Genomic DNA, 20,583 nt, shown 5'->3' with positions numbered 1-20,583 from the left:
CTACCCACGGTAAATAAAATTCCACCACAAACACAGTGCAAATAAAATAGATCTTTGGATGGGATTTTAACACATCCCATGGATCTGGACTGTGTTCTAAATCCAAGCTGGGCAGCATTTTTTTCAGCACTCGGACCCTGGTGTCTGCAAACTATGTGGCAGAGGGATATAGTATATGATAGAGTCTATATAGGTCTAGCAAAGAGGAGTGGAAGAGGGAACCGCAGTGTGGAACAGTGACCTAATGTTTTCTGCTAACACCAGTGTCGCTATTGTCCCCCCCCCCCCACACCCCTATGGGCACTAGTGGTATCCCCCATTTCCCCGCTGGGTATTATTGTTCTTCCCAACCCCTGCAGGGCACTGTTGTTGTTCCCCATCTCCCACTGGGCACTATGTTAGCTTCCCAATGTGCCTTATTGTTCCCCTATACCCTCAGCCGGGCAATATTGTTCCCTTGCCAAGCCTTATTGTACACTCACTGCCCCCCCCCCCCCCATTCGTTGCTTTTGTTCCCTTAACCAACTACAAAAAAATAAATGCTGTATGGGGCTTTTAGGGTGGTAAAATATAATTATAGTATACCCCGCTGTTAAAATGTCATGAATGTATTCAAGAACATTAAAAATACATCACCTTCCATCCCGACAAGGCTCATTTGTGGATCCACCAAATATTCCACAATAAAGGATTATTTGTTTCACAGTATATCATTGACCTTCCTACTACTATAAAATGCTTGTATCCTTTATTATATTCAAGGCAGATGGTTTCCAAAATTTTGGATGGCAATAGCAGGGGGGGATTTTAACGGTCATTACAGGACACATTTTGTGAGTCCCAAATATCCCACTTCCTCAGGCTCTGTGAAACTAATTAATAAAAACATCATAAGTCTACAGTTGGTGAATTAATTATATAACAATTCATATGATTTATTATATATGGAAAGTAACTTGCTGTCCTTATAAAATAGTGAAATTGTGAATAAAGTCCTTATGTGAAAACCGCCATGTGAAAAAACAATCTTCCAAGTGAGAAAAGTCCAACTCCTTCCTTTGAATGAATGAAAGTGTGGTGAATCAAAGCCGTCACCTCTTGTAGAAAGCCACCACCAAGAGCAATCAGATGTATACTTATCATAAATCAGGGACCTTCTGGTAAAAGTAAGGTCAAACAGGCTGGTTTACATGTGATCCTCCAAACATTCCATGCACGTTGGTGGTACTTATAGAGCTCTAGACCATTTCAAACCACCAATTACGGACAAGAAGGGAAGAAACAAGACATATAGTGTAAAACCCTTAAAACAAATTTATTGAGCCTTAAAATAACACTTATGGTACAATTCTTAAAATCAATTGCGCAATCAGACAATAGTCCCAGCTGGCGAAGATGGCGTTTTACCGTCACTTCTGGTTGACATGAGCATGTAGCTCTGCCTGTTTCCTAACAGAGGACTTCTTCTGGGGCACGGGCACCATGTTGCATCATTGCCTTATATACAAGTTCAGGTGAAACCAAACCTTGCTTTCACCTGTGCTACATAGAACATCCCACATTGACCAAACCTCGTTTTGGAGTGATTTAAGTCTCACTCTCGATTGTATACCAAAACTAATTTTAAACGAAAATTGGAAAAACATAACAGCGTCTGATCAAGGGAACATTCAAAAGGGATAGTCAAACACCCTCTAGTGCGAAAAACATACAACAATATAATGCAGAACAGGTAAAACGAGGAAACAATAAATACAAATATGACTAAAATTTACAATAAAATATAAGTTATAAACTTATCAAAACAACAGTGTTGGTAACCTGGAAAATACCTAAAAAACTAAAAACACGATGACCACATACAGGAATAAAATTATTAAAGGGTCCCTGACATCAAAAAATACCATATCAAATATAAAATAACAATATGTCAAGTCCATAAATTCCAGTGAACAAATAAATAAATATATAAAGTTCATGTAAATCCAAGGCGGTTTTTCCAGTTCAACTTCAGCTTAATCGGATGTGCAGTATAAAGTGCTAAGTGCCAAGACAAACATCAGTGCAAAATTTGTGCTCCCCTCTGTGTGTCCTCTCACTCACCAGAGGTCCAAGCCTCCCATAACAGAAGTCGGATGCGCTTTGAGAGGGTGGCTGGGCTTAGTAGTGCCACTGGCTGTGTCACTGCGGCTTGCGTTGTCCTCACTGAGCCATCAGAAATCTCGAAACTCCCATTGAGAATTGTGCAAACGTTATGAGGACTGCTGGGCTCTGTGCTCCCACAGGCTGTAACTCCAGCTATAAAAGGTGTTGTCCTCAACTAACCTCCAGGGATGGGTACAAATGGCAAAAGAAGCTATATAACATAATTCTGTATATTTATTGTATAAAATCAAAAAGGATCCTTCGAAGACGACCCGTGGGTGGGACGAAACTGGTCAGGTGACCACAGGTGGTGACGTCATTTCTGGCCGGCCACTTCCGGTTCCGGTTTTACAATGCGTTAATATGAGTGGATTACCTGGAATTTTTGATTTTATACAATAAAAAAACAGAATTACGCTATATAGCTTCTTTTGCCATTTGTACCCATCCCTGAAGGTTCGTTGAGGACAACACCTTTTATATCTGGAGTTACAGCCTGTGGCACCACAGAGCCCAGCAGTCCTCATAACGTTTGCACACTTCTCAATGGGATTCCTGGGATTTATGATGGCTCAGTGAGGACAACGCAAGCTGCAGTGACACAGCCAGTGGGACTACAAAGCCCAGCCACCCTCTCAAAGCGCATCCGACTTCTGTTATGGGAGTCTTGGATCTCTGGTGAGTGAGAGGGCACACAGAGGGGAGCATGAATTTTGCACTGATGTTTGTCTTGGCACTTGTGTCAGAAACCATGAATCAGACTGAGACGGAAGTACAGTTAAATCACACTTGTTTAATAATAATAAAAAATGGTAAACAGAGTAAACGTAGTCAAAACATAGCCAGAGTTCAGGAACCGGAATGGATAGTCAGACAAGCCAAAACGTCAGGGAGCCAGAGATGGGATGGGTCAGGGAGCAGGACTGACGAGCAGGATATCATCAACAAGTAAGTCACTGTGGAGAGCAAGGAGCTGGCAATTAGCCGACAGCTGAGCAGCCAGCTTTGAGAAGGAAGGGCTGAGCCCAGCCCTGACAACTTGGCACTTTATACTGCACATCTGATTAAGTTGAATTTGCACTGGAAAAACCTCCTTGGATTTACATGAACTTTATATATTTATTAATTTGTTCACTGGAATTTATGGACTTTACATATTGTTATTTTATATTTGATATGAGTTTTTATGATTTATTTGGTGATGTATTAGTATAGTATATAGTAGTGATCTTATCTTGTTCACATTTTTTTAAAAGCACATGCACTTTGAGAGCAGTAACCTTGAATGTTAGTAATCACTTATGTTTATAGTTAATTTTATTCTTATCACTAATTATTCTTTTTAGAATCACTTGTTTACTGCAGGAATTCATGGTGTTATACACTATTTGCTTACATCAAAAAGTACCAATTCACATATAAGCCAATGGGCAATATTGTATATTTAACAACATGCACCTTTTGAGACTAGGGACAAAGGGAATATAAGCCCTTGTACACACGGTCGGACATTCTGACAACCAAATCCTTCAGATTTTGTCAGACGGATTTTGTCCGAAACTGGTGTTGCATACACACGGTCGGACAAAGTTGTCGGAAAATCGGATCATTCGTAACGTGATGACGTTAATTCGTTACGACGGGACTACGTTCAGGCTAGTAGCCAATAGCTTTGGTCTAGGAATTTGATCTGAGCATGCGTGGCCCTTTTTTCCGATCGGAATTCTCTACAAATGATCGGACAAAGTCCGATCGGATCATGTTTGTCGGAAAATTTTACAGCCCAGCTCTAAAACGTTGTCGGTCGGATATTCCGACGGAAACAGTCCGATGGAGTCCACACACGGTTGGATTATCCGACAACACAGTCCGATCGGACATTTTCCGTCGGAATGTCCGACCGTGTGTACAAGGGCTTAGGCATTATCAAGAAAAGCATTAACGTCCTAATCCATGTTGAACCCATGAAAGTATAGGATTTCATGGTATACATCCATTTGGTCTCCAACTTAGACATTTCCCTCCTACTGGTACGCCCCTTCGAGTATGGGATAAATCTATGAATACTCACAAAAATTGTTTCGGAGGAGTCATTATTATGAGTCGCTATATATATATATATATATATATATATATATATATATATATATATATTTATATATATATATATATATATATATATATATATATTTATATATATGTATATATATATATATATATATATATATATATATTAATTATATATATATATATATATATATTATTATTATTCAGGATTTATATAGCGCCAACAGTTTGCTCAGCGCTTGTGTATATATATTGTAGACATGTCACTGGAGAAGTGATCGAGGGGGTGTACATCTCACCTAGGTTGCTACACAGTGTGAGATGGTAAATCCAGGATGGTTCAGTTTCTCAGCAGCGATATGCTGCTGAATTGTTATTTAATTTTGCCGGGCCTGGGTTTATATGGAATGGCAGGTAGGTTTGGTAGAGGGACCTGTCATTCCACATCCCCCGATCCAGTTCTGGGTTTGAGATCAGGTGAGCTTTGATCCTAATTAGCCTGGGAAGCTAAAGGCTCTGTAGGGTCTGCAGGTGATTGCTCTCAGCCAGGGAATGAACAATCTGTGTGTTGAAGGAAGCTGCAAGCACAGCCACTGCTGGAGCTAAAACTCACCCTGCGACATCCAGGCGAAAGACGCTGTGTTTGGAAGTGTCAGATAGGTGAGCAGAACCTGTTAGTAAGCGCCCAGCCGGGCTAGGACTTTTATTTTTGTTGTACTTAGAAAGCACGGTGTTGCTGTATATTTTGTTTGCTGGACTGTTTGTACCACGAATAAACGCCAAGATCTGCTTTATAAATTCCAAGTCTGCTGTGAACTGTGTCCAAACACACCCTACCCCGGGAAGATCCCTTACAATTGGTGTTCGAATGCGGGCAAAGTCGGTTGCTAGGGGCAACGGTGTGGACAGACTTGGCTACAGCTGCTTATGTCTTGGGTGAAAGCTGCAATGACACTCCAGGAACAGTCCAGCAACATGGAGGAGATGCTGAAGCAGTTTATGCAAGTGAGTTTGCAACAACAGCAACGACATGAACAGTCCATGGCGGCACAACAGCAGATGCATAAGGAAGAGTTGCAAGCTTTGCGCCAAAGCCAACAACAACTTATCGAGCACCTGATAGTAAATCGTGAGGCGCCTGTGGTTACTAATCCACCCATAGTGATGGGAGCCGCTCCAGAGATTTTTTTTGGGAGAAGGACTGTGCAGAAAGCGCTGCAAAAGATGACTGCTGAGGACGATGTTGAGGCCTTTCTAACAGTATTTGAGCGCGTGGCTGAGCGAGAGAAGTTACCAGCCGCTGAGTGGGCAGAGGTAATTGCGCCCTATTTAACAGGTGAACCCCAAAAGGCCTACTATGACCTCAGTGAGCAAGAGGTTAAGGACTATACTCGGCTAAAAGAGGAGATACTTGCCCGACTAGGAGTTACTACTGCAGTCCGTGCCCGGAGGGTACGCAACTGGAGCTACAGTCTGGACAAATCAGCGAGGTCCCAGATGTATGACCTAATCCATTTGGCAAGAAAGTGGTTGGAGCCAGACACTTCTACTCCTGCACAAATCCTAGAGAAGGTCGTGATGGATCGCTACCTCCGAGCGCTTCCTACTGACTTGCAACGCTGGGTGGGACAAGGTGATCCTAAGAATGCAAACGAACTTGTCAACCTTGTGGAGAGGTTCCAGGCGACTGAGGACTACCTCCGTGATGTTCCTGCAGCATCTTCACCTCCCCGGAGCGCCAGATCTGTGCCGTCAGCTGGTAAGAGACTTCCATCTATTGGGGGAGTGTGGAGGGGTGCTGATGGGGGGAAAAGGGCTCAAGTGGTGTCTCAGGGACAAAAGACTGGTGATGGTCCAGGGTGGCTAAGGGGCTCTGAAAAGGACTCCTTGCCAAAGAGACCAGGCCCTATCCAGTGTTGGAGATGCCATGAGGCGGGACACGTGTCGGCCCATTGCCCTCTTACCTCTGAACCCATGGAATGTGATGCTAGCCGGCGTCAGTCGCTATTTGCGGAACCATCTTGTGCTGCAGTTCCTGGACTAGAGACTGAACCGCAAATCTGCGATATTACAATCAATGACTTTCCTGTTAAAGCGTTAATGGACTCAGGAAGCCTTGTAACCTTGGTGCATGCTAGCCTGGTGACTGGGGACTTAGAGTCTAAAAAGCATATGAGCGTTGTGTGTATACATGGTGATACAAAAGTGTACCCTATAGTGCTGGCTAAAGTCGGGACTGAACAAGGCACAGTACAATATGAAGTGGGTGTGGTTAAAAACCTCATGCATAATGTAATATTGGGGCGCGATTTTCCTTTATTCTGGGCTCTCTGGGAAAAAAGAAAAATCCCCAAAAGGAGTGAGGATATCTCTAAGGTGGTTGCTTTGTCCACTGTGAATGATAAAAGTGTACAGGATGAAAATGATTGTTTTCCTTTGCAGGTCCTGGCTGGGGAGGAGGAGGCTCCTCCCACTGAGCAAAATATACTAGACTTAGAGGTGTCTAGCGATAATTTTGGGGCTGCACAATTACAGGACCCCACTCTCAAAAATGCGAGAGAGCAGGTTGCTGTTTTGAACGGGGTACCTCAGGAACCAGATGCTGAAAAAAGATTTCCACATTTTTCGGTGACTAATGATCTTTTCTATAGGGTTAATAAGGTTAAGGATGAGATTGTGGAACAGCTTCTGGTACCTAAGCCGTACCGGCGTCAGGTGCTTGACATGGCACATAACCATGTTCTTGGGGGACACTTGGGGACTGACAAAACGCGAGAGAGGGTTCTCCAGAGGTTTTTTTGGCCGGCCATATATGATGACATTAAAAAATACTGTGAGTCGTGCCCCACATGTCAGGTTAGTGCCCCAGTGTCACATTTTCGCAGTCCTTTGGTTTCGCTCCCTATTATAGAGGTGCCTTTTGAGCGTATTGCCATGGATTTAGTGGGTCCCATTGTAAAGTCAGCTAGAGGACACCAGTATATTTTGGTAGTCCTGGATTATGCGACCCGCTATCCTGAGGCTGTACCCTTAAGAAACACTGCATCTAAAACAATTGCACGTGAGTTGTTTTATATGTTCTCTAGGACTGGGATCCCCAAAGAAATCCTAACTGACCAAGGTACGCCATTTATGTCGAAAGTAATGAAGGAATTATGCAGACTATTTAAAATCTCACACATCCGTACCTCTGTGTACCACCCCCAGACGGACGGATTGGTGGAGAGATTTAATAAAACTTTGAAACATATGTTGAAGAAAGTGGTGGCAAAAGATGGTCGTGACTGGGATCATTTATTACCCTACCTCATGTTTGCTATTAGGGAGGTGCCCCAAGCGTCCACAGGGTTCTCACCATTCGAGTTGGTCTATGGTCATCACCCTAGGGGTCTACTGGACATTGCAAAAGAGACATGGGAGAATGAGTCCACCCCATACAAGAGTGTTATTGAGCATGTAGCACAAATGCAGGATCGTATAGCCACTGTAATGCCCCTGGTAAGGGAACACCTCCAGAGGGCTCAAGAGGCCCAAAGTAGAATTTACAACCGGTCCGCAAGAATCAGGACATTCAACCCAGGCGATAGGGTCCTTATACTAGTCCCCACTGTTGAGAGTAAATTCTTGGCGAAGTGGCAAGGTCCCTATGAAATTGTTGAAAAGATCAGTGAGGTGAACTACAAGGTGCACCAACCAGGTAGAAGGAAGCCTTTCCAAGTTTATCACATAAACTTGATCAAGCCCTGGAAAGACAGGGAATCCTTGGTGGCGACAAATACTGTTAATAATTTGTCACCACCAATCCCTCCAGTCAAGGTAGGTGATACTCTATCAGTGTCACAGAAACAGGAGGCTCAGGAATTTTTACAGAAAAACAAAAACAAGTTCTCTGACCTCCCAGGGCGTACACACCTCATCCATCATCACATTGAAACTGAGCCTAGAAGCAGAGTAAACCTTAAGCCCTATAGGATACCCGAGGCACATAGGGAAGCCGTATCTGCCGAGGTAAAACGTATGCTTGCTCTGGGGGTAATTGAGGTGTCACAGAGTGAATGGTCCAGCCCAATTGTGCTAATCCCAAAGCCCAATGGAACTTGGAGGTTCTGTAACGATTTCAGAAAGTTGAATGAAATCTCCAAGTTCGATGCGTATCCTATGCCCAGGGTAGATGAGTTGATTGAGAAGTTGGGTAACGCCAGGTACATAACCACCCTCGATCTCACAAAGGGCTACTGGCAGATTCCACTTTCTGGTGAGGCTAAAGAGAAAACTGCATTCTCCACCCCTGATGGGCTATTCCAGTATGTAGTGATGCCATTCGGGTTACATGGAGCGCCTGCAACTTTCCAGAGGTTGATGGACTTGATTCTGCGACCACATCGTGATTACTCAGCTGCCTACCTCGATGATGTGGTCATTTTTAGCCCTGATTGGGAAAGTCACCTCTGTAAGGTACAGGCCGTGTTGGATGCCATAAGTGATGCGGGGTTGACCATAAATGCCGAGAAGTGTGCTCTAGCCCTAGAAGAGGCCAAATATCTAGGCTACATTATTGGGAGAGGGTTGATTAAGCCACAGCTAAATAAAATTGAGGCAATACAGAATTGGCCTAGACCCCTGACAAGGAAACAGGTTAGAGCTTTCCTGGGTATTACGGGGTATTACCGTAGATTTGTGCCGAACTTTGCCTCAGTTGCTGCTCCACTAACTGACTTGACAAAGGGCGGAAAGACAGCAATGGTCACGTGGACCCCAGAGGCCGAGAAGGCTTTCCAAAGCCTTAAGTCTGCCTTGTGCCAACCACCTGTCTTAGTTACCCCCGATTTCAAACGAGAATTTCTGGTCCAGACAGATGCCTCTAACACAGGCTTAGGTGCAGTACTCTCACAAGTAGTGAATGGTGAGGAGCATCCAGTGACATACTTGAGTAGAAAATTAACCCCGGCCGAGAAAAATTATGCCATTGTGGAGCGAGAGTGTTTGGCAGTAAAGTGGGCCCTAGAATCGTTAAAGTATTACTTGCTAGGCAGGAAATTCAAGTTGGTGACAGACCATGCCCCCCTAACATGGATGAAGTTAAACAAGGAGAGAAATGCAAGAGTGACTAGATGGTTTCTCTCCCTACAAAACTTTAATTTCACTGTGGAACACAGGCCAGGGAAATTACAGGCAAATGCTGACGCATTGTCAAGGGTAAGTTGTCTGTGGGGACAAAAGGCTCAGCCCTCCGGTCTGAAAAAGAGGGGGGGGATATGTAGACATGTCACTGGAGAAGTGATCGAGGGGGTGTACATCTCACCTAGGTTGCTACACAGTGTGAGATGGTAAATCCAGGATGGTTCAGTTTCTCAGCAGCGATATGCTGCTGAATTGTTATTTAATTTTGCCGGGCCTGGGTTTATATGGAATGGCAGGTAGGTTTGGTAGAGGGACCTGTCATTCCACATCCCCCGATCCAGTTCTGGGTTTGAGATCAGGTGAGCTTTGATCCTAATTAGCCTGGGAAGCTAAAGGCTCTGTAGGGTCTGCAGGTGATTGCTCTCAGCCAGGGAATGAACAATCTGTGTGTTGAAGGAAGCTGCAAGCACAGCCACTGCTGGAGCTAAAACTCACCCTGCGACATCCAGGCGAAAGACGCTGTGTTTGGAAGTGTCAGATAGGTGAGCAGAACCTGTTAGTAAGCGCCCAGCCGGGCTAGGACTTTTATTTTTGTTGTACTTAGAAAGCACGGTGTTGCTGTATATTTTGTTTGCTGGACTGTTTGTACCACGAATAAACGCCAAGATCTGCTTTATAAATTCCAAGTCTGCTGTGAACTGTGTCCAAACACACCCTACCCCGGGAAGATCCCTTACAATATATATATATATATATATATATATATATATATATATATTATTTATATATATATATATATATAATGTATGTGTGTGTGTGTGTGTGTATGCGCAACATTAAATATATTTATTATTATGATAAAAATTATAAGACAAGCATTTTATAGTAGGATAGGAAGTTCAACGATATACGGTGAAACAATGTTTTATTGGAATATGTTATGAATTCACAAATGAGCTGTGTCTGGCTAGAATGTGATATATTTTTAATGTTTTAGTAGAACTTGAATAAATGTATGAACGTTAAGCAGTGTTGTATGCAATATACATATTTGGGCATCCTCAAAGTCCCATACAGGTTGTTCTTTTGGTAATTTAGGGATTTTGGTGTCCCTCTGTGTGATTCTGGCAGTAAATATTTACATGGTCTCCCCTGACCAGCTGTTTTGGACAATTGTGGCAGTGGCATTGGGGGGGGGGGGGGGGGAGCGGACAGCCAGCAAAAGCAGACATAAAGATGTGCTTGTATTGCACAATGTGGTCACGGATCAGAACCGGACCAAGAGCTACATGCACTTGGCTACATGGGGGGGGGGGGGGGTTCAACAACCAGTTTCAATTTGTGGTGATACTTTTATACATAGCCAATCGGAAATTAGTTTCTTCACGAAATAGTTTATTTTCAATTTGATTGCTGTCACTTTTTAAAGTGTTTCATTTTACCTAAAATAGATGACATGAATAGGTCTGTTAACTGGAGATGATGCTTGGAGATGCTAGCACTATCTTTCTAGCCCGAGGGCAGGATTGAACTGTAGTTATATATATTCTAAGAAAAAGGTCCCACAGCCCCAGAGCACTCACTTCATCTTTCGCTGCTCTTGTCAGGATAGGTAGATAGAGGTGCTGACCTGAAGATGTATGTTCTCACTCAACTATTTATAGGAATGCAGCGTGCAGCATGCCAAGCGTGGAAAAGTGTTTGTTATATAACTATAAATACTTATGTAATGCATCTTCCAATAACCTAGACAAAGAGCAGTCTAAATTGCTCTAAATATTTTACTTTCTCCATATTTTACACTTTAAATTCCATAGCATATGAGCAATAAATAATTCACGTTTGTAAGATGCCTACTACTGTATGTATCACTGTGGAGCTTCCTTCTGTTCTTTGCTGTGTTCTTATTTTTTTTGAACAATTTTTATTTGTACTTAAGGCACATTGCAACTTTTATTTTTTTTTTGCTGTCCTACAGATAGGATAAATATGCACTGAGATATATAGAGGTAAACATTTAAAAAATACAATCATTATGATAGATAGCTATCTATCTTCATTGACTTTTCATGTATTATGGAGCCTATTAATAGAGGAGAGAAGATATTGCTATCCTCTGGACACTGCATTCTATTTTATATGCCATTCATAAAATGCAGGCTGCGGTGTGGAGCCTGCAGTGCACCATAGAGTTATCTCTGCTTAAGATTGAAGAGAATATTTAGTGACTGGAGAGGAGGTAGGTCACAGGACGTGCCTCACCACTTTTTTTTATTCAGTAATTTTAATACACTCAATAGGAAAACCCAATAAACATTTGTAAAGCACAACACTGTGCCATATAAATGTGTGTGAGATTTTTTATTTTTTTTCATAAGACAATAATATGGACACTATAAGGCAATTCCACTACTTTCTAAATTAAAGTGGTGTTGCCACCAAAAAAAATAAAGTGATTAAAAATATTAAAAAATAAATAAATAATAATAATTGGAAATTTTTTTTTTTTTTTACTCACCTCTAAATACCTGTTGCTAGGGGGTCCCTCGTAGTCTGCCTTCTTCCTTGCCCGGGCTGGTGACATCACTTCCCCTCGTGCCGCACAGTCATCTGGGACCTGTCACGTGTGCCAGGTGACTGTGCAGTGTATCACAGCACCCTGCGCCAGCTTGCAGTGGGTGCAGTGGGTGCCCGGCTGTGAAGCCACAGCCGGGTGCCCACAGTACGAATGACGGCGCCATGAGCGGAGCAGGGAATGAGGGGGGGGGCTTCGTTTCCCCGCATCACTGGACCCTGGGACAGGTAAGTGTCTGATTATTAAAAGTCAGCAGCTGCAGTATTTGTAGCTGCTGACTTAAATTTTTTTTTTTTTTAGGGACACCCCACTTTAAAGTAGAACTATAGACAAAACTTTTTCTAGATATTGGATAGAGCAAGGAAGCGTTTAAACCCCTATAAGATTTTTCTTTTTTGCTATCTTTGTCCTGTGCCAGAGCCAAATAGGAAGTGATATAAAATCCCTGCAAAGGACATTGATTGGGGACCCCCAAGTCACCAGAACTGGTGTCCCCATTGGAAGATTTTCTGTCTATTACTTTTCTGGGGACAGCCCAAAATATGGGATTTTCTTTTACTTTCACTTTCAATGGTAAGCATGACAAATAGAGACAATAGAATCTCCCTAAGCCCTTGTACACACGGTCGGACATTCCGACAACAAAATCCCATCAGAATTCCGTCGGGAAAACCATCAGAGCTTTTTCTGACCAAAATTCTGATCGTGTGTATGTGTCAAAAGAGGAGGATAAGAGTATCAGGGTTGCTCTGTGCAAAACCACTGAACAGAACAGGTAAATATGACATGTTTGTTATTTTAATTTTTTTAAATTAACCTTTAATGTCACTTTAAGCTGGCCATGGGGGGGGGGGGATCGCAAACAGTAAAACCACCCCCCCGTTGGTCGGGTCAGGTTCACTGTCTTGCCCCATGTAATCATTGCTTCGGGGGTCTCTTTCAGTGGCAGCTGTGGCTCTCCCTTAGTTTCCTCCCTCCCGCCTCTGGCTTCGGTTTCCTCCCTCCTTCCCCTGCTCTCTCTTCTCTTTTCGGCCAATCAGAAAACGGGTCTCAGCCCTTGTACACACGGTCGGACATTCAGACAACAAAATCCGTCGGATTTTGTCTGACGGATTTTGTCCGAAACTGCATACACACGGTCGGCCAAAGTTGTCGGAATATCCGATCGTTCGTAACGTGATGACGTTATTTCGTTATGACGGGACTACGTTCAGGCTAGTAGCCAATAGCTTTGGTCTCGTAATTTGAAGATAAATTATCTGCTCCACAGGCCCAGATGACCCCATCCACCATTTCTCCACATCCCTACCCTTTGTTCCCATTTACCTTATTGGCACCACTGATCTCTTCGTTGATCTCTTTGTTGCACAGGGACTCATGGATATGCAGTAATGTTTATCTGTCAGCTGCCCTCTCCATGTTCCATTCGTTCAGCTTAAGAGGCCAGCTACTCTCCCCTGGCTGCTTAAGTAATCTCTCCTCCACCCCAGCCCCTATCAGGGAACTCTATATTAACCTGTGCACGGCAAGCCAGCCCTGCTGATCAATATTGTGTGTTTGGCTTCCGTGTGCTACTTGCTGTGTGTTCTACATCTGATTCCATTACCAATCTTGGCTTGTTCTTGACTATCCTTACCTGCTTGTTGCCCCGACCTTTGGCGATCTCCTGACTATCCTTTGTTGACGCAGTCTGCTGCTTCCTCTCTACCTCCCTGTAGTCTACCGTGAGCGTGAGCTGGGAGGCCCTAGGGGTCGTGACCTGGAGCCAGACTGAAACTAAATCCACCCCCACCACTAGGGCCTCTGGTGAACACCCACTGGCTCTTAGATTCTGCGCCCTGGGAAATCTCATTCTCTAGCTCCCAGAGTCATCCGTGTTGGTACTACAGAGTATCTGCTCTCCTGTATCACCTAGAGCTCCATCTGCAGCAGTCAGCCGTAAGGTCCACTACCTTGCGGTGCACTCCAGACCCCGACGGGATGCATCTGTCATCTGAACTCAGGTGACCTGACAGTTTGATCAGCCATGGACCCAGCTGACATGCCGCTACCTACACATGCAAACACGCAGGGCATAGTCCGCAGACTTTAGACCCAGGAATCGCATCAGAGTCAAGTGATGTGATTCCTCCAGGATCTGGCTTCCCGCTTCGAGCAGCTTCAGGCCTCCTTGGGAACCCCGAGTCAGCAACATCAAGTACAATCCGCGGCTGCACCTATTTTGGTCACAGTCGCAGCCACACATTCACTACAACTGCCAGCTCCATCTCGTTTGTCTGGGGACCCCAAAGCCTACAGGGGGTTCCTCAGCCAATGCACCATTCATTTTGAGCTCCAGCCTCAAAACCTCCTGTCTGATCGGGCAAAGGTAGCCTATATCATTTCCCTCCTCTCCGTTGAAGCTTTAGCCTGGGCTGCTCACCTGTGGGAGAAGAATGATCCTGTGGTTTCCAGCCTGTCTGACTTCTTGAAGCTCTTTCGTAACTCTTGGAGGAGCCGGCTTGGGTTTCTTCAGCGGCCAGTGCCCTTTTACGTCTTCACCAAGAATCTTTTTCAGTTGGACAATATTCTCATGATTACGTACAAACCTGGTCCCGTCCCTGCACAGTCAGGCTGATGCACTCTCTAGGCCATTTAACACTTTGGACAAAGAGTCCACCCCAGAACGTGAGCCGATCATTCCGACCTCATGCATTGTTGCCCATTCTACCACCCTGGACTCAAAAATTCCTCCTGGCAAGACCTTCATCCCCACTGAGCTAAGAGCTAAGATCCTTAATTCGGGACATGATTCCAAGGGGGTAGGTCATGCTGGGTTCCTCTGATCCTGCTCATCACTACTGGTGGCCTAATCTCTGCTCAGATGTCAAAGACTATGTTAAGGCTTGTCATGTCTATGCTCAATCTAAATCCTCCACACAAGCCCCTGCTGGTCTTCCCATGCCCTTGCCCATTCCTAAGGAGCCCTGGTCTCACATTGCCATGGATTTTATCACCGTTCTCCCACTGTCAGGTCACCTGAGTCCAGGTGACAGATGCATCCGTTGGGGAAAGTTTTTGGGGGGCAAAAAAAAACTGAAAAATACTGAACCCCCCCATCAATTGCAGCCTCACTGTGCCCATCAAATGCAGCCACTGTGCCCATCAAATGCAGCCACTGTAACCATCAAATGCAGCCACTTGTGCCCCATCATATGCAGTCATTTGTGCCCATCAAATGCAGCCACTTGTGCCCATCATATGCAGCCACTTGTGTCCATCATATGCAGCCACTTGTGCCCATCATATGCAGCCACTTGTGTCCATCATATGCAGCCATTTGTGCCCCATCATATGCAGCCATTTGTGCCCCATCATATGCAGCCATTTGTGCCCCATCATATGCAGCCACTTGTGCCCATCATATGCAGCCACTTGTGCCCATCATGTGCAGCCAGGCGCATCTCCCAGCTCAGCTATCACTTCACTAACACCCCCCCCCCCCCCCCGCAGCCATTCGGCAACACTTACCGCTCGTGTGGCAGGGCTCTGCAACTCTCCTGGATTGGCTCTCCTCCTCGGTGGTAAGCGGTGGCTCCACCGTGTCTCCTCTTCCACCAAAGCGCTAGGCATCCAATAGCATCGCCTAATGCTTTGGCCAGTCGGGAGGCAGGTCTCACTGACATGCCTGCTGATTGGCAGGGAGGAACGTTAGCGTGAAAATAGTGAAAATTAATTAGCTTTGCCACACAACTCCCGCCATCGTTTTTCATGTGTCCAGTGTCCTGAAAGAGGCCGGGCACATGAATAGGGGGGGCGGTGTGCCCATGTACCCACTATGTACGGGCCGCCAATGGGTCTGCAAGGTAGTGAATCTTACGGCTGACTGCTACAGATGGAGCTCTAGGTGATACAGGAGAGCAGGTACTCTGTAGTACCAACACTGATGACACTGGGAGCTAGAGCATGAGATTTCCCAGGGTGCAGAAGAGCTAGCGAGTGTTCATCAGAGTGTTCATCAGAGGCCCATAGTGGTGAGGATGGATTTAGCTGCAGTCTAGCTCCAGGTCGTGACCCCCTAGGACCTCCCAGCTCACGCTCATGGCAGACTACAGGGTGGTAGAGAGGAAGCAGCAGACTAGTTATAGCAGACTAGAGATAGCCAAAGTTCTGGGTAACAAGCAGGTAAGAATAGTCAAGAACAAGCCAAAATCGGCAACTGTAATCAGACGTAGAACACACAGCAAGTAGCACGTGGAAGCCAAACACACAATATTGATCAGCAGGGCTGGCTTGCAGTGCACAGGTTAATATAGAGTTCCCTGATAGGGCCTGGGGTGGAGCCATGCTTTGAGGAGAGATTACTTAAACAACCAAGTAAGAGGGGCTGGCCTCTTAAGCTGTACACATGGAAAGGTAAGCTGACAGACAAACATTACTACATATCAATGACAAATGCCTCTTTCAGCTCTGAATTCTTCTTTCCCAGGAACAGTGGCATGATGGACTTCTCGATATCTCCAGAGAAGAAGAAGGAATTGTGCATTATGGAGGTTCTGAGTTCACACAGGAACAGATCAGGGAGAACATGCAAACAGTATATGAAGATGATGAAATTGTCTCTGCTAAAGATAATCCTGATGCCGCCGATGTCCTAGATAATGGCACCTGCAATACAAGTGACTCTGATACAGACCAAAAGAGTGAAGGGTCTGGGAAGATGATACCTACAGCCCCTTGTGTTTTTACGAAGGATCAGAGTATCCTCCCAGTAAGTGTTCCAGATGTTGTGATCTGTGCATGAGATAGATATATGTATAAGCAGAGAGACCAAAAGATCAACAAATAGATAAGGAGATAGATATATATTTTTGAGAATCTCATTCCAAGATCATCTATTCCAAACTTACAATAAAGTATTTATATTTAGACAATGGCCATTATTCAGATATAGTTTGTTCCACTCACAAAATCAAGATGCATTGCCGCACACTTAATCATTTATTTATTACAGATATTTAAATATAGTGGTGTCAATTTACGCAGCGCTTTACGTGTAAATTGTACATTCACATTAGTCCAGTGATGGCGGACCTTGGCATCGTGGGAAGTGTAATTCCAAAACATCTGGGATGCCAATGTTCGCCATCACTGCATTAGTCCCTACTCTCATACATACATGCAGGGCTCAAGTCCTGCGGGAACGCATGGGAACGGAGTTCTTGTACTTTTTCCACAACAGGAACTCAGTTCCCATTAGCAGCCGCGTCCTGCAAGACTTTGAAGTATGTGAGCTGTGTGGCAGGTGCTACACCTGCAGCCGCCGACACAGCTCGCAATAGTAAGTGCCGCACACCAGGGGTGCACTGACCATTCAGGCATTGCCAGTAGGGGGCCCCATGACAGCTTCCTCTTTGATCTACCTGTCAATCACAGCTAGCTGACAGGTAGATCAGGTCCCTGCTGCTAAGAGATTGTATTTAGTCAGACATCTCGTGATGTGCTCCTCCTTGCCGGCCCCTCCTGATTTTCTGTCTCCTCATCCTCCCCCCAACCCCCCCCCCCCCCCAGTCTCCTGAAACTTCCTTCTTAAAATGAATGTGCGTGTTATACACCTGTGCGTGTTATACGCCGAAAAATACAGTATATATTAATACCAAACCTACACTTAAAAATTAGACAGTTGTCTTAAGGACACAGGTGGCCACCACAATCAGACATACAAACCTCCCAGATATCAAGCACAACTAGTTCTCTATATTGGATCCTAGTTCAGTCATAATTAATGGAAAGCAAGATAATATCAACACGGCAGTTCACTGAATAATCCAAGCTGGATATAGTGGATATACAGGGTCCATGCATACGGACTACAAGCAGGGAACTTTGGGATTATTAGTACCCGTTTGGCATGAAAAATATATATAGATTTTTCCGAGCAATGAGTCCATTTGGATTGGACATCAAATGGAAGCAAGATGATCCCCTCTAGAAAATATAAAAGTATATAGGCAGCCCACTTGACAATATCAGCTGAGAACGGGCTAATGGATTGTACCCAGTGCAGGTGAGTATATGTATTTATAGGTAACTTTCAATGAGTCAGGTACATCTCACCACTTCACCCATTATCCAGAGTCCGCCTCGTCCGAGTCCTACACATAGGACAGATATTGCAGCTGTCTTGGGGCTAAGATTAAGCCACAGAGGGTAGAGGGGGCTTTCCTTCAGTAGTCAGCATGTCCATGGAATGAACAATTCCGTGTATCGTGGCTGTTTTCCAACTGGGTTGTTTCCCCGGTCTCAGGATACTTGCAGGATCTCCAAGAGAAATGGAGAGTGTTATCTGGTGTGTGGACAGTCCGTGCCCTCACATCAAAGGGCGCGATGGCGTCATACTGATGCCTTTTTAATGGTGGAGTGAAATTTCTAACATTGTGCTGTAAAGTTAATGACACTGTATGAGAAATGAAGGCCCAATGATCTCTTGTCTTTGTCACCTTCTCTCATCTTCTCCAGCCTCTGCGACTACCTCCCACTCCTCTTACTGTGCCACCTTCATTCAAGTTCCCTCTGGATAGATGCATGTCACTACCTCTATCGCAGAGCACTCCATCTGGACTGGATCAAGTAGGATGGATGAAAAGGAAGCTAATGAGTACAGGTGAGTGACTGCGCTGGCTATCCAGGGGATGAATATTCCTGCATTCAGATAAGCAAAAGAAAAAGAAGTAAGGCACTGTGTCACAAATACGATCTTTGTATTGTGCTGATTTCCAACAATAAAAAAAAGTTAATGGTTTCTAAAAATGACTTATGTACACACGATCGGAATTCCGGCCAGAAAAAGACAGATAAGAGCTTTTCATCTAAAAATGGGACCGTGTGTATGCTCCATCGGAATTTAGCTGTCCGAATTTCCGCCAGCCAAAAATTGATAGCATGTTCTCAATTTTCCAGACGGAAAAACTTTCTATCGGTAATTCCGATCATGTGTATGCAATTCCGACACGCCAAAAATCACGCATGCTCAGATTCAACTACGAGACAGAAGCTATTGGCTACTGGCTATTGAACTTCCCTTTTCTAGTCCCGTCGTACATGTTGTACGTCACTAGAGGTCGACCGATATATCGGCCGATATTTGCCGTTTTTTAAATAATAGGCATCGGCCGATTGTGCTGATAAAAAGCCGAACTACAGCAGGACTTTGAAATGACTTCTGTAATAGAAGTCAGTGTAAGTTGCCATAGAAACATCTTCCTCCTCTCTGGGCAGGCTGCCAAGAAAAGAACAGAAAGATACAATGTTTACACTTGAATTAATGAACTCATCTCTGTGTGTAGAAGTTCTCAGTTTAACCATTTAAAGACTAAATCTTTTCTGACACTTGTTGCTTACAAGTAAAAATCCTGTATTTTCTGCTAGAAAAATCACTCAGACCCCCCCAAAAATTATATATATTTTTTTAGCAGAGATCCTAGGGAATAAAATAGTGGTTGTTGCAATATTTTATGTCACACGGCATTTGCACAGAGGTCTTTCAAATGCATTTTTTTGGGAAAAAAATACACTATTTAAAAAATAAAAATAAAATAAAAACAGTAAAGTTAGCCCATTTTTTTTTCGTCCAAAAGTTTTGACTACCTGTTTTTATTTAATATATAGGTTTTTTTTATTTTATTTTTTTTAATCTAAATCATACATACAAGTAAACTGATTGGAGGCTTGTTTTGTTTAATAAATGTTTAAATGTAAGAAATTTTCTGTATCACTTATGAAGGCGGCTTTCACACTGGAGCGGGCATGCGTTGATGGTAAAACGCAAGTTTTAGCGGCTCTTTACCATAATTTTAGCGGTGCTATTTGGCTGCTAGTGGGGCACATATAACCCAGCTAGCGGCCAAGGAAGAGGTTAAATGCGCCCATGAAGCACTGCTGCCAAATCGCATTGCATGCGCTTCGGCAGTGGTGCCCATTCATATCAATGGGCAGGAGTGGTGGAGGAGCGGTATACACCACTCCAAACGTGCTGCTTGCAGGACTTTTTTTTTAAGATCCTGCCAGCGCATCGCCTCCGTGTGAAAGCACGCTGTCTTTCACACAGACTGCAGGGGAGCCATTTTGCAGGCACTTTACAGGCGCTATTTTTAGCCCAAAAGCGCCTGAAAAACGCCCCAGTGGGAAAGGTGTGTTAGATCAAGGGGAATTAAAAAAAAATAATAATAAAAAAGGAAAAAAAAAATAAATAAAATAAAATCGGCCTAACATATCGGCCCAAAAAAATCGGCATCATATATCGGCTATCGGCCGCCATGATTTCTAAATATCGGCATCGGCCAGAGAAAAACCCATATCGGTCTACCTCTATACGTCACCGCATTATAAACGATCGGAATTTGATGTGACCGTGTGTAGGCAAGACAGCTTGAGCCTAATTCCGTCGGAATTCCGTTGGGAAAACCATTAGAGCTTTTTCCGACGAGAATTCCGATCGTGTGTATGCGGCATTAGAATGACATTAATTGTAAGCTAACAATAGATCTGTTTGTATACGCTGATATATTTTATATGATTCATAAAGCAAATTAAGGGGGAAACTTTTCTTAGAAAAACATGGAGTCTGCCATTGCTGACTTCACATTCATGCTGACTCTGTAGCTACACTATTTTGATGCATTGACTGGGAACAAGCA

The 20,583-nt window shown here is 44.1% G+C and overlaps 1 protein-coding gene across 2 annotated transcripts in view; it reads left to right on the top strand.

Annotated features, from left to right (window-relative positions):
• ARHGEF9 (Cdc42 guanine nucleotide exchange factor 9) overlaps positions 1 to 20,583 on the top strand; it is a 659,595-nt gene that overhangs the window by 128,975 nt on the left and 510,037 nt on the right. For both annotated transcript variants that reach the window (XM_077475005.1, XM_077475090.1), the window contains exons 4-5: positions 16,377 to 16,658; positions 18,407 to 18,551. In XM_077475005.1, coding sequence (XP_077331131.1) covers positions 16,377 to 16,658; positions 18,407 to 18,551 — 427 coding nt within the window. The remainder of the gene's footprint in view (positions 1 to 16,376; positions 16,659 to 18,406; positions 18,552 to 20,583) is intronic.

The sequence above is a fragment of the Lithobates pipiens genome, unplaced genomic scaffold (genome assembly GCF_037356315.1).
Source record: "Lithobates pipiens isolate NorthernLeopardFrog02 unplaced genomic scaffold, aLitPip1_a1.2 Scaffold_1, whole genome shotgun sequence".
Lineage (NCBI taxonomy): Eukaryota > Metazoa > Chordata > Amphibia > Anura > Ranidae > Lithobates > Lithobates pipiens.
This window is presented reverse-complemented; position numbering and strand designations above follow the sequence as displayed.